The sequence below is a fragment of the Neltuma alba genome, unplaced genomic scaffold, assembly GCF_004799145.2.
Source record: "Neltuma alba isolate B1F8T4 unplaced genomic scaffold, ASM479914v2 tig00012097_pilon, whole genome shotgun sequence".
In the NCBI taxonomy this organism is placed as follows: domain Eukaryota; kingdom Viridiplantae; phylum Streptophyta; class Magnoliopsida; order Fabales; family Fabaceae; genus Neltuma; species Neltuma alba.
Window position 1 is genome coordinate 286,970 of NW_021636654.1, and position 11,832 is coordinate 298,801.

The window sequence follows — 11,832 nt, forward strand, 5'->3', positions numbered from 1 at the left end:
TATAAGATTTTTTTTGCAATGAAGAAAAAACCGGACCGGATCGGACGGCTCAACCGGAAAACCAGTGAACCGATCTCTGATCCGGTCTGGTTGAGGGGAAAAATCGGATATTGCTCAAACTGGGAAAAACCGGTTCAACCAATAAGAACTGGAAAAAACTGGCTAACTCGACAGTTAAGATGGGTTGTCTAGTTTAATGATTTTAATCTTCCACCCTCAAGAATCAACATCGTTTTATGTTTAAAAAAATTTTAAACATAGTGAATATTTGGAGAAAAAATTAAAAGAAAGAAGAGAAACTCTAAATCTCTCTGCCAGTCTATCTAGAATGTTGGGATTCATTTGTGTTTGTAATTGCTAAGTCGTGGTTGTGACATCTCACTCTTCACTTCTTGCTTCATCATCGTCATTCGCACTCCATGGTTGTCAGTATTATCTATTTTCATCTCAGTATTCGACTCACAACTTAGCTCATATTGCTCATGGAAGATAAGGAGAAAGAGAGGGGGAGAGAGAGACTGTGATTAAAGGTAAGAACGAAGACAGAAGAGAGGGGAGGCTTGGTGAGAGAGGAGATGAGATCAATGTGCAAGTGTAGAGCAGTAAAACTAAAAGCAAGTGGTGTGTGATTTGATAGATTCGTGTGGCAGGAGGGAAAAAGTGGGGAAAAAAATTGAAAATTTGAAAAAGTAAACCAAACCATGTGAATGAGGACAGAAGATGTGAAATAAAAGTAAAAAAATAAAACAGAAAAAATTTTAATGTATGAAGAGGAGAGAGAATTAAAAAGAAAATAAATAAATAAATAAATTAAATATTGCTTTTTTGTTAAAATAGGATATTTTTACACATTTAAATTAAATTAAATTATTTTAATTATTATCGGTCTGACCTGGTCTAACATCGATCTAACCTATTAACCCTTGACCCAGAATCTTAACCGGTTTACTAATCAATCCGGTTTTTTGTTTTTTATTTTTTAGTGTAATTTACGCTATAAAAGGAGTTTTATACTTAAAACGAAAGGAGTAATTAGAGAAATCTTTTCTTTCTCTTTTTCTTGGGTATTTTTAGTTTGGTAAGCCATGCTTATTGGCTGGATGAAACCCGAATATTACTGTCACAAGACACACCTAGCCCTAGGTGCCATCAGGTCAAGCCTTTGACATAAATAACAATCAAGTCTCCAATAATTCTTTTTCCCCCCAGGATGCAAGAGAGGGCAACGCCCAAAATTAAGACAGAAACTAAAATATAAGGGATTCGGAATCCCAAACACTCTTTTGCAACTAAGATTCACAGGTGCAACGACCTTGAATTCAGAATGGAAGATCTTGATAAGCCCTCCCTTGCCAAAGCATCTGTAAGTCTCCGATAACTCGTTCGATTAATTAGATATAGGGATTTTGGACCTTCGGGGGTCCATGACATGAAATTAATACCAACACGAGCTTATTCTACTTTGCGGTATGCACCCTTCAACTTAGCCCATGTCTCACTTTTTTATACTAGGAGTCTGGGATTAAATTAAGTAAGATTCTTTTGAATTACAAAAATGATTGTATACAATACATATAGAAATAAAGAGAAACAATGAACACAAAGAGAAGAAGACGACTTCGTCTGAAATGATATTTTTTTTTAAAAAAATTATATCTGTACAATCATGATGTTTTTCAAAGACCAAACATGGGTTTGATATGATGTGTTTGATTTTGATTTTGATTTTGATATTGATATTGATGGGTCTTTGAAAAGACTTTCCTGCTTGTTCTCAATGGCGGTGCCTCCTTTTTTCCCCCTTATCTATCATATTGAGATATTTTATGTTCAAATGAAATTATAAGACCGATTATCAGATCAATTGAGAGGAAAGAGATTGTGAAACCTTACTGGTTTAACAAGTGACATTCTCCTTCCTTGATATTTGAAATCAACTGTAAGTGAATCCTACTGGTTTTGATCTGTAATTTTTTGAGTCTATCTAGAAAAAAGTTTATAATCGATTCACTTGTTTGTATAGAACATTAAAATAAATCCTATTTATTACAAATAACTAACTTAATTTTTTTTAATCTACTCACATTAGTCAAGACCAAAAATAATAATAGCTAAATTGGGTTTATCAAAGATACATAGCATAAGTCAAATATGAGAGATACATTTTGGTGATGTTACTTGAGCGTAGTGTTCTGGCTCCTCGTTTCTTCTAGAATCTGTTACTAAATGGAAGGGACTTTTTCAAGCAACCTGTGACCATTATAAAGTACAATAACTTTTTTAAACGACTTTCACGAGATACCCATATCTTCATCTGCTTCTATTTATCCCAACCAACTTCACTAGATGTGAAGTCACTTTTTGCCATGAAATTATCTCTGCCATTTTCTCTTCTATGGTAATTGAACAAACTCGAGCTGATTAAATCTAGAGAAAGGGCATCAAGGAGGCCATGGATTTGAGACGTCCTAGAAAGTTAGACTTGAACAAACCCCTCTTGTCTACAAAGCGTCTTAGTATAGTTGTCGGAGACACATCTTGTTCATCAACCTCACTAGGCAAAACTGTACAGAATAATACAAGTGAAGAAAGAGTTCCATTTTCATGGGAAAAATCTCCAGGGAAACCAAAAAATGTTGATGATAACAATGAGGAAGAGACCCCTCGGTTAAGACTACCTCCTTGCCTTTGGCATCCACCAAATCAAGAACCAGGAGCAGATGAAGCAGACAAAGGGGAAGATCATCATCAAGATGAAGGTCGTGTTGTTGATGATGATGAAGATGAAGATGAAGATGAAAAGTTCGACAGTGATGTTTTATCAGATGCTATGGAAGTTTTTTCTCTGTCAGAGGCATTAGATATTGTCCAGAAATCCGAGAGAGTTCGAAGGAAAAGCGCCAACGAAGGCTTAAGGTTGAAGCTTGAAGAAGATTCTAATAATGGGAATGAGTCTCCAAATTATCTGATCAAACGCTTTCTTCCAGATGCTACTGCCTTGGCTGCTTCATCTACTTTACATTTCTCCAAGAGTATGATGGACAACAAGATCTGTGATAGTTCTGGCAGCTATCTGGAGGCTTATGTGGCTTCACCAAAGGGTTGTGGCTTGGAAGTCTTATTCCCATGGAGGTTGAAACATAAGCTTTGTGCTATGAAAAGCCCTGTTTTGCCATGCTCAAGTACAAGGATGCAGAAGCAGCATCAGAACAGAAGAAAAATCAAGGGACTGTACAAAGTGTGAAGATAATTGTTGAATATTCATCCTGTTTTGGTATACTGTATGTATTACCTTTACTTACTTTGCTGCCATTTTGCTTGTATACATAATAATCCTTCTATTTCTCCTTTACCTTGCACATTCTTTTGCCAATGCTTTAAGCTCAATAGACTATAAGAAAATCACTCATGACATGATAATCACATTTTCCCCCCGCAATGAATTATCGACCATTATTACTATTTTAAAAAATTATTCCTGACAATGAAGTTCAAAACCAACTTTAAAGAAGTATGAGAGAGGAAAATGATCAAACTCTCATACCACTGCATACTAAATAAAGATCGAATCGATTAAAAAGATCACGTTGATTAATAAAAAATTTTTGTCCGTAGTACTTGTTGGTGTACATCCACTTAGTTACAATATACCCTATCACATGGCATAATTTATCTAGCTCTTACACTCTTTGTCCATAATAATGTGTGTCATATATTATAAATAGCATGTTTTGGGGGACTTTGAGTCATTTGAAAACCATGTTTCGTTAAAAATAATTTAAGATGGTGGTTTAGTATCATCTAATTAGTGAATCTCTGCACAAACTCCTTATGCTCTAATCAGAAAACATACTCTAGAAGTAATTTTTTATCATTAATACAAGTCATCAACTAACTCATTAATTACCATTTTTCAATTTTAACCTTGTTATCAATTAAGGTTTAGTGGTAATAAGCTCCTTAAACTCCATGCTTCTCTATCTATACTATTTAAGTGAGGGTAAGCTTGAAAAAATTATCAATTTAGGACAGATTTAATATTTTAATTGTTCGATATCTAAAAATTAGTTAAGAATGTCTTGTAAGAAAAGATGGAGTGTATACTTCCTTTGCAACTCTACTATGATTCTCCCTTTCGGGTTTTGATCGTTGTCATTCGATTGCTTTGTTAGTAAATATGGGTGGAATAGTTTCAAGAATGTTCTTAGTCAATCCCTTTTCTCATTTGAATATTATCCACACAACAATGTATATGTAAAGAACAAAATGGAAGTAGACAAAAACACAAAAAGCAAAAGAAAAGAAAGAATAAAAATGGCTGTATTATACGAAAATGCAAATAGGGAGGAATACCCCACCAATCTGGTGGAAGAGCATGGCTACAACTATGGTTGATCGGGGGGGAAATGGAAGAAAGTTGCACATTCTGTGTCAAGATTGCTTATATGCTATCTACCTGCTTCTATAGACATACTAGTCATGTCGTTAATGGAGGATAAATTAAGGGATGTTGAGATTGCACTGGTACTCTCACCTTCTAAGAAATCCAAGCTCATTCTACTGCTCAGAGAATACTTGTGCCGGATACCAGCAATATTAGGAAGAGGATCATCAAAGTTTAGGTACCTTGTCACCTGTCTCATGGTAGGCCTTGACTCAGCATTAAATTGAGAACAAAGAAGACCCAGTTTTAGAACCAATTCCACCTCTTCTGCACAAACTGAGTTCAAGTTTGGATCAATAACTTCAAGAATCTGACCCAAGCGGTAATTCTCAATGACCCAATCTACCAAAACGAATTGTTCTGGGCCAATGGGTCTTCTCCCGCTAACTACTTCAAGGAGCAAAACCCCATAAGCATACGCATCCGAACATGTAGAAGCCTTTCCTGTGCGAGTCAATTCTGGTGCGATGTACCCAATTGTCCCAACCACATTGGTTGTGCGTGATACTTCACCATGATCATACAGCCTAGCAAGGCCAAAATCACCCAAACGAGGATTAAAATCTCCATCTATGAGGATATTGCTGGTTTTGATGTCTCTATGGACCACGACTTGTTCCCACTCTTCATGCAGATACAATAGTCCATTAGCTATGCCTTTGATGATATTGAACCTTTGGTCCCAATCCAAAACAAAGCTTTGATTGTAGAGGAGTGAGTCAAGACTTCCATTGGGGATATAATCATATACTAGAAGAAGGTTATTTTCTTGCTTGCACCATCCTTGAAGATTGACTAAATTCTTGTGTCTTAATCTTCCTAAGCTTTCAATCTCAGCTGCGAATTCCCTCATTCCTTGGATTGGGTTTCGAACAATCCTCTTCACAGCAACCTCAGTTCCTGTGGAAGGTAAGACACCTTTGTAGACAGCACCAAAGCCTCCAACTCCAATTAGCTCACTCTCCTTGAAACCTTTCGTTGCGGTGTGAAGATCTCTGTATCTGAATCTGTGAGGACAATCTAGCTCCCAATCCTCAAGAGCTTCAAAATTGGTGTACCTCTTGTACAATGTTACAGAACACAAACAAAACAGCAATAGCAAGGTTAAAGCAGACAAAACTCCTATGGCAAAGTTGACCCAAGGAAAAGAGGAAGTGTCTTTCACTTTTGGTGGTGGACGTGGAAGTTTCTCAATGTCAAGCGAAGGAGCAGGTGCATTGACTGCAAAGCTCCACCCCAAAATGTAATGAGAACTTGCTTTATGCTTCCCTGTTGATGCAGAGAAACCAACATATACATTTTCCGTTAAATTACCAGCAAGGTTGATGGGATGATTGGATATAAGTGGTTCGAAGGGTTTAGGTGCTCGTATTGGAGCTATGGTCACATTCACAGTTTGCTCATCACCATCAAAATCTATCCAAGCTTGTACAGCATCATCTTGCTCCAAACTGATGTTTTCCTTCTTTCGAGCATATGGGCCTTGTTCAATAACGTAAGCAGCTGGTTCGTCAATGACTGAGGTTACGCCATTTAGATTGACCCCAATATGGTCACCTTTGGTGTCAGATTCACCTTTACCGGCGCCATTAACCTGTACGCGCAAATCTTGTGTCAAAAGTAAATGAAATATTTGATGAACAAATCAATTTTAATCTTTCACTGATACACCTTTTCTCAATTGAGTCCCCAAAATTTATACCGTATACGTTAATCTTTCGAAGATTATTTCTGTTATAAAATGATCCTTATCTATTGTGGAGAAAACGCAATGAGCAATAAGTTAAAGACATTACCGTATCAAACTCAACAGCAAATATGTGGTTCGAAGGGTTCTCATCATTGCTGCGGTTAAAGAGACCAAGAAAGTGTTCAGCTTCCGCCTCTGGGAAATGGGTTTTTGGTGCGATGGTGAAAGCAAGGCCAAAGCCTCCTGACCCAGAGGTCGAAGAGACAATGGAAAAAACGAAGGATGTGCTGAAGGAAGAAGCTTTACGGTGTGGGGTTGAATTAGAAAGCATTTGTATGGACTGGGAGTGGAAAACGCGGCCTGCAATATTGTTTGATGAGTTGGTGAGCCTAAGCAAACCACTGGATTTGATAATGGTAGCTCCTTCGAGGATAAGTTCAGTTTCATTAATATTACTGAATCCAGGGTAGGTAAAAGTGGCCTCTCGTTGGGCCTTGGCTACAACTGAGAGTAAAACAAAGAGGAGGAAGAAACTAAGCGTTGATGATGATGCAGAAGCCATCAGAGTTAAGGATACAATAATGCTCAGAGATTCAGTGGTTTGATGCTTCTATATAACAGTTGGATGAAGTCTTAGAGGATTGACCTGGTTGGGTCAAAAATCTCGAACACGTAATAGGCAGGACCAGTTAGAGTGGAGTCAATAGCGGCCTGTGACCACGTCAATGCAAATGTTCAAATCTCAAATTAAAAGACAAGTCTGATACTGGTAGATATTGCGTTAAATTAATTGAGGAATTCAGACCAAAAGAGAACTCATGTAAACGCAAATCTTAAAACTAATATGTAAAGGAATGTATGGTGAAGAAGTCATAATAATAACCTCAAAGGGAAGGCACGAGTCTCAATCATCATTCTCTGTGTTTGGGGCGCCAAGACGGTGTTGAGATGGCAAGGTGTCATTCATATCGTGATGAATACAGTTTGAATTTTCTCGAGATGTAATAACTCGTTGCCTTGACATGATAGTTTTGGAGCTTGCTTGAAACTGCCAGGCTGCATTCTAGAAGGGATGCCCTGTTTCGTCAATGTTTATACTTGGGACGGAGAGATGTATTAATTGCTGGACGACCCTTTTCGTTTTCCTTCAGATTAATAGTGCAAATTCATTTGTCTAACAGTGTGAGTACTCGAAATGTATAATTGGCCCTATTACCAACTCAGATGAACTTAAATGCCCTCCTTCGCATGACAAGGGTCAATAAGTAGCGCGGGCACAGAACGCGTAGGAGGAGGAGGAGGACTGCTATTATTACAGATCCGACTCGCGTCGCGCACCTAGCTGTAATGGGTAAGTCTCCTAACGGAGATTTCTGCATTCGCTGAAGCTCAAACTCAAAACTTCACTTAAGTGGTACCAAGCCGCTTACTATTTAGATCAATCCCGTTAGTTGTTGGAAGCAACTATGGCTGCGGGGAAAGTGACTGGGCATGGGCTGGAAAGAGATAAGGGGTTTTGATTGGACGGACCCAATTTTACTTGATGGACCCATTACTTAAAACATTCTACTTTTTTTATTTTGGACACACATCTATGTAGTTGTCATGAGTTGTCATGTCCCTAAAAGCTAAACTAGTTCTTATTACTTTTGCCATATACATGGAGATTTAAATTATCATGTTATCAAATTACAACGTCCTTCGTAGAAATAAAGTCATCCCGGTCAAACCAATAACAGTTAGATCTTAAAAATTACTCCTCTTATCCTTAATATAAGACTTCTTTAACTAATTTGATTAGATTAAGAAAGTTAGGTAAATTAGTTAATTATAAGAAATATGACATGTTTTTTCTAAAATATCATAATCATCTTTTTTAATATTCTCTCTCCCTCTTCTACTTAATTATGGTTGAGTGAGTATCCTTAAGACTAATTTAGAAGAAATTGATAAATATAAAAAATACATCTTATATTTAAAATCAAAATCAACTCAACAATTAGGTCCTATATTAAAGAGCAGAGGAGTACTATAAGAGAAATTATTTTGGAAAATGAGTAACTACATGTAAAAAGCCAACCAATCCATGCGTACAAATTCTGAAATACTTTTATGAACATATTCAAGATTAACCGAGATGATATAGATTAAGATACGCACTCTATGCTCTTTTTTAATAAGCATGAAATGTGCTCCATTATTAAGGGGCTTGGAAAAACATAACTCATCAATTTTTTTTTAATTTCTTGCTAGCTTTTCGAATTATGAAATTATTTATGGACGAGTAGAAACATGTACGGGATGGAAAGAATAAGAAGGGCTAGAGATAGCAAAAAAGATGTTTTCGTTAGGTTTTACCCCCTCTTCATGCCATCCCCTGCTTTTATTGGGTCTTCCACAATGTTGAATGTTAAGATATTTATTCGATCTATTTATAAGTTATTTTAAATATACTTCATCAGAATCAGTAAAAATTTTAAACATTATTAACTTTGCCTTAAAATTAACCAATTCTTCAACTTTAACCATATTTTATATATCTATACACACTTTTCAAAAAAACAATTTACACAATTGTAAATGCAAGATAAAATATTACATTGTTAAAAATTTAACAATATAACTTATAAATATAAAAAAAAAAAATCACATCTCTTTGTCTTATAAATAGGATCAGATGAGTATCTAATATTTGGATTAACTTAGTTGAAGTAATTTTGCAATATATGAGTTATGAATATGAGAAGAATTTTGTCTCATAAAACATTAAAAAATTTTTTTAAAAAAAGTGATTATAAGAGTTTATCAAATAGTTGGTATTAAGGCCCGATAGCCATGCTCACAATAACTTTTCATCATAGACCTAGGCAATAATGATAAATTAACTCTTTGTTTGGATGGGAAGAAAATTAGGAAGAAAACAATATTAGGAGAAAAAACTCCTCATGAATGGCTGCCAGAAATCAGTAGAGCTCCTTTTTTATATTCTCCTCCTACTCTCCTACTTCGACTATCTAAATTATTCTGTTTGTATTTTACATTGAGCATCGATCTTATGATACCCTGCATTCATTTCTTCTATAACTGTTGATTTACTGGTTTAATGGGAAAATGGTTGGTGATTTACTAGTACTAACTATCAGTCTATCATCATGAATAATTATTATAATACCACTACTGATTTTAAGACTTTGATCTTCTCGTATGTCTCAAAATACAAGCTCCATCAATTCCTGATTGATGCTTTGTGCGGATTGAAACTTTTGTACCATTTCAATTCTTGATTTTAAAGGCAACGAATATAAGGACATTAACATATACATTGCTACCTGCCATCTTCTATAAATCTGCTGCTCATACTATTAATGGAGGATAAGTTAGTATACGAAGTTGACATATTACCTGCAGACACAATTTCCAGGAAACCAGAGCTGACTCTGCTACTTCCGGAATTGATTTGTCCCCTCCAATCCCCAATAGCTGGAATAGGGTCATCAAAGTTTAGATATCTTGTCACTTGTCTCATGGTGGGTCTTAAATCAGCTCTGTGTTGAGCACACAGAAGACCCAGTTTCAGAACCAATTCCACCTCTTCTTCATCATACATTGAATTCAACTTGGGGTCAACAACTTCAAGAATCTGACCCAAGCTGTGATTCTCTACAACCCAATCTAACAAGAAAAATTGTCCTGACTCAACAGGTCTCCTCCCACTAACAACTTCAAGAAGCAAAACCCCATAAGAATACACATCAGAGTTTGTCGATGCCTTTCCTGTACGAGTTAATTCTGGTGCTATATACCCAATTGTGCCAACCACATTGGTTGTGTGAGATACTTCACCATGATCATACAGCCTAGCAAGGCCAAAATCACCTACACGAGCATTTAAGTCCTCATCTATGAGAATATTACCTGTTTTGATGTCTCTGTGAATCACCACTTGCTCCCAGTCTTCATGCAGATATAATATCCCATTAGCTATGCCTTTGATGATATTGAACCTCTGATCCCAGCTCAAAACAATGCTTGGATTGAAGAGGAGTGAATCGAGGCTTCCATTGGAGATGTAATCATAGACTAGAAGAAGATCGTTTTTTCGCTTGCACCATCCTTGAAGATTGACCAAGTTTTTATGTCTCAATCTTCCTAAGCTTTCAATCTCAGCTGCAAATTCCCTCATTCCTTGGATTGGACCTCGCACGATCCTCTTCACGGCAATCTCATTTCCTTTAGAAGACAAGACACCTTTGTATACTGCACCACAACCTCCCATTCCTATTAGCTCACTCTCTCTGAATCCTTTTGTTGCTATGTGAAGATCTCTGTATCTGAATCTGTGAGGACAATCTGGTTCCCAATCCTCAAGAGTCTCGAAATTGGTGTACCTCCTGTACAATGTTGCAGAACACAAGGAAAACAACAATATTATGATTACAGCAGATAGAACTCCAATGGCAAGGTTGACCCAACGGAAAGAAGTTGAACTTGGATCATTCTCCTTTGGTGGTGGCTCTGGAAGCTTGGACCTGTTGAGTGCAGCAGAAGGCCCATTCATTGAAAAGCTCCATCCCAGAATGTAATGGGAGCTTGCTTTACTTTCCCCAGTTGACGCTGAGAAACCAACATACATGGTGTCCTTCAGAACCTCCTGAAGGTCAATCGAACGGGATATGAGTGCTTTGGAGGGTTTGGTGGGCAGTGACGCAGGAGCTATGGTCACGTTCACAATTTTCTCGTCACCATCATAATCTATCCAAGCTTGGACAGCATCAGATTCCTCCATGATGAATTCTTCCTTCTGAGCTTCTGTGCCTTCTTTAAAATAAGCAGCTGGTTCATTGACGTTTGAGTTCATGCCATTGATATTGACTCCAATATGGTTCCCTTTACTGTCAGCCTGACTTCCGTAGCCATTCACCTGCACACATAAACTAAACTAAGTATTGAAAGCAAGAGGAGAAAAATTTGAGAATAAAATACAGTATGGAAAATATATCACGTTACCGTATCAAATTCGACTATAAAAAGGTGATTTGATGGATTCCCATCATTGGAGGAGTTAACAAGACCAAGAAGATGGCCAGGACTTGACCATGGAAATTGAGTTGAGGGAGCTATGACGAAAGCAAGGCCAAAGCCTCCAGGGCCAGAGGCTGAAGGGACAATGGAGAAAACAAAGGATGTGCTAAAGGAAGAAACTTTTTGTTTGGTTGTATTGGTTGTATTAAGCATCTGAAAGGGTTTGTAATAGAAAGCATGGCCTACAATATTGTATGATCTGTTGGTGAGTTTAAGCGAACCACTGGCTTTGACAACTGTAGCTCCTTCAAGGTTTAGATAATTTTCACTGTTATTGAATCCCTCAAACAAAAATGGGGTATCTTGCTGAGCCTTGGACGCAACCAGAAAAGAAAGAAAGAGAAGGAGAAGGAGCAGAAGGAAACCAAGCGTTGATGCTTCTGCTGCTGCTAATGATGATGAAGCCATCAGTTCTGGATGCACCGAAGGACTAAACTGTGCCGATATAAGTGGAAGAATTGAGTGGAAATTAAACCTTTGTGTGTGGTAGTCTCAAACAAGTATAGCGAGCAAGACAAAGAATGAATTCTGTTGGTAAATAAAACTCAAGTGTACTGTATTTATTTTCTATATAACAGATAATGACAATCCGACTTAAAAACACACGATCATTTCA

The 11,832-nt window shown here is 37.1% G+C and overlaps 3 protein-coding genes across 3 annotated transcripts; 1 reads left to right on the forward strand and 2 right to left on the reverse strand.

Moving 5' to 3' along the window:
- Positions 1-2,184: 2,184 nt before the first annotated feature.
- LOC114722577 (uncharacterized) lies at positions 2,185-3,874 on the forward strand. Its single transcript, XM_028908644.1, has one exon. The coding sequence runs from the start codon at positions 2,453-2,455 to the stop codon at positions 3,242-3,244; it is 792 nt and encodes a 263-aa protein (XP_028764477.1). The 5' UTR covers positions 2,185-2,452; the 3' UTR covers positions 3,245-3,874.
- Positions 3,875-4,055: 181 nt separating this feature from the next.
- On the reverse strand, positions 4,056-6,786 carry LOC114722654 (probable L-type lectin-domain containing receptor kinase VI.1). Its single transcript, XM_028908734.1, has 2 exons — positions 6,241-6,786; positions 4,056-6,038 (listed from the first exon to the last, which is right to left on the reverse strand). The coding sequence occupies exons 1-2, from the start codon at positions 6,694-6,696 to the stop codon at positions 4,449-4,451; spliced, it is 2,046 nt and encodes a 681-aa protein (XP_028764567.1). The 5' UTR covers positions 6,697-6,786; the 3' UTR covers positions 4,056-4,448.
- Positions 6,787-9,315: 2,529 nt separating this feature from the next.
- On the reverse strand, positions 9,316-11,624 carry LOC114722629 (lectin-domain containing receptor kinase VI.3-like). The gene is made up of 2 exons (XM_028908706.1): positions 11,142-11,624; positions 9,316-11,055 (listed from the first exon to the last, which is right to left on the reverse strand). Exons 1-2 carry the CDS (start codon positions 11,622-11,624, stop codon positions 9,460-9,462), a joined length of 2,079 nt encoding a protein of 692 aa, XP_028764539.1. The 3' UTR covers positions 9,316-9,459.
- Positions 11,625-11,832: the final 208 nt, after the last annotated feature.

Excerpts from the sequence above, each read along its gene's own strand:
- LOC114722577 (XM_028908644.1), top strand. The coding sequence starts at position 2,453 with ATGGATTTGAGACGTCCTAGAAAGTTAGACTTGAACAAACCCCTCTTG.
- LOC114722654 (XM_028908734.1), bottom strand. The coding sequence starts at position 6,696 with ATGGCTTCTGCATCATCATCAACGCTTAGTTTCTTCCTCCTCTTTGTT. Across the intron at positions 6,039-6,240 it reads TTGCTGTTGAGTTTGATACG|GTTAATGGCGCCGGTAAAGG; the intron begins GTAATGTCTTTA and ends TTGCGCGTACAG.
- LOC114722629 (XM_028908706.1), bottom strand. The coding sequence starts at position 11,624 with ATGGCTTCATCATCATTAGCAGCAGCAGAAGCATCAACGCTTGGTTTC. Across the intron at positions 11,056-11,141 it reads TTATAGTCGAATTTGATACG|GTGAATGGCTACGGAAGTCA; the intron begins GTAACGTGATAT and ends TTATGTGTGCAG.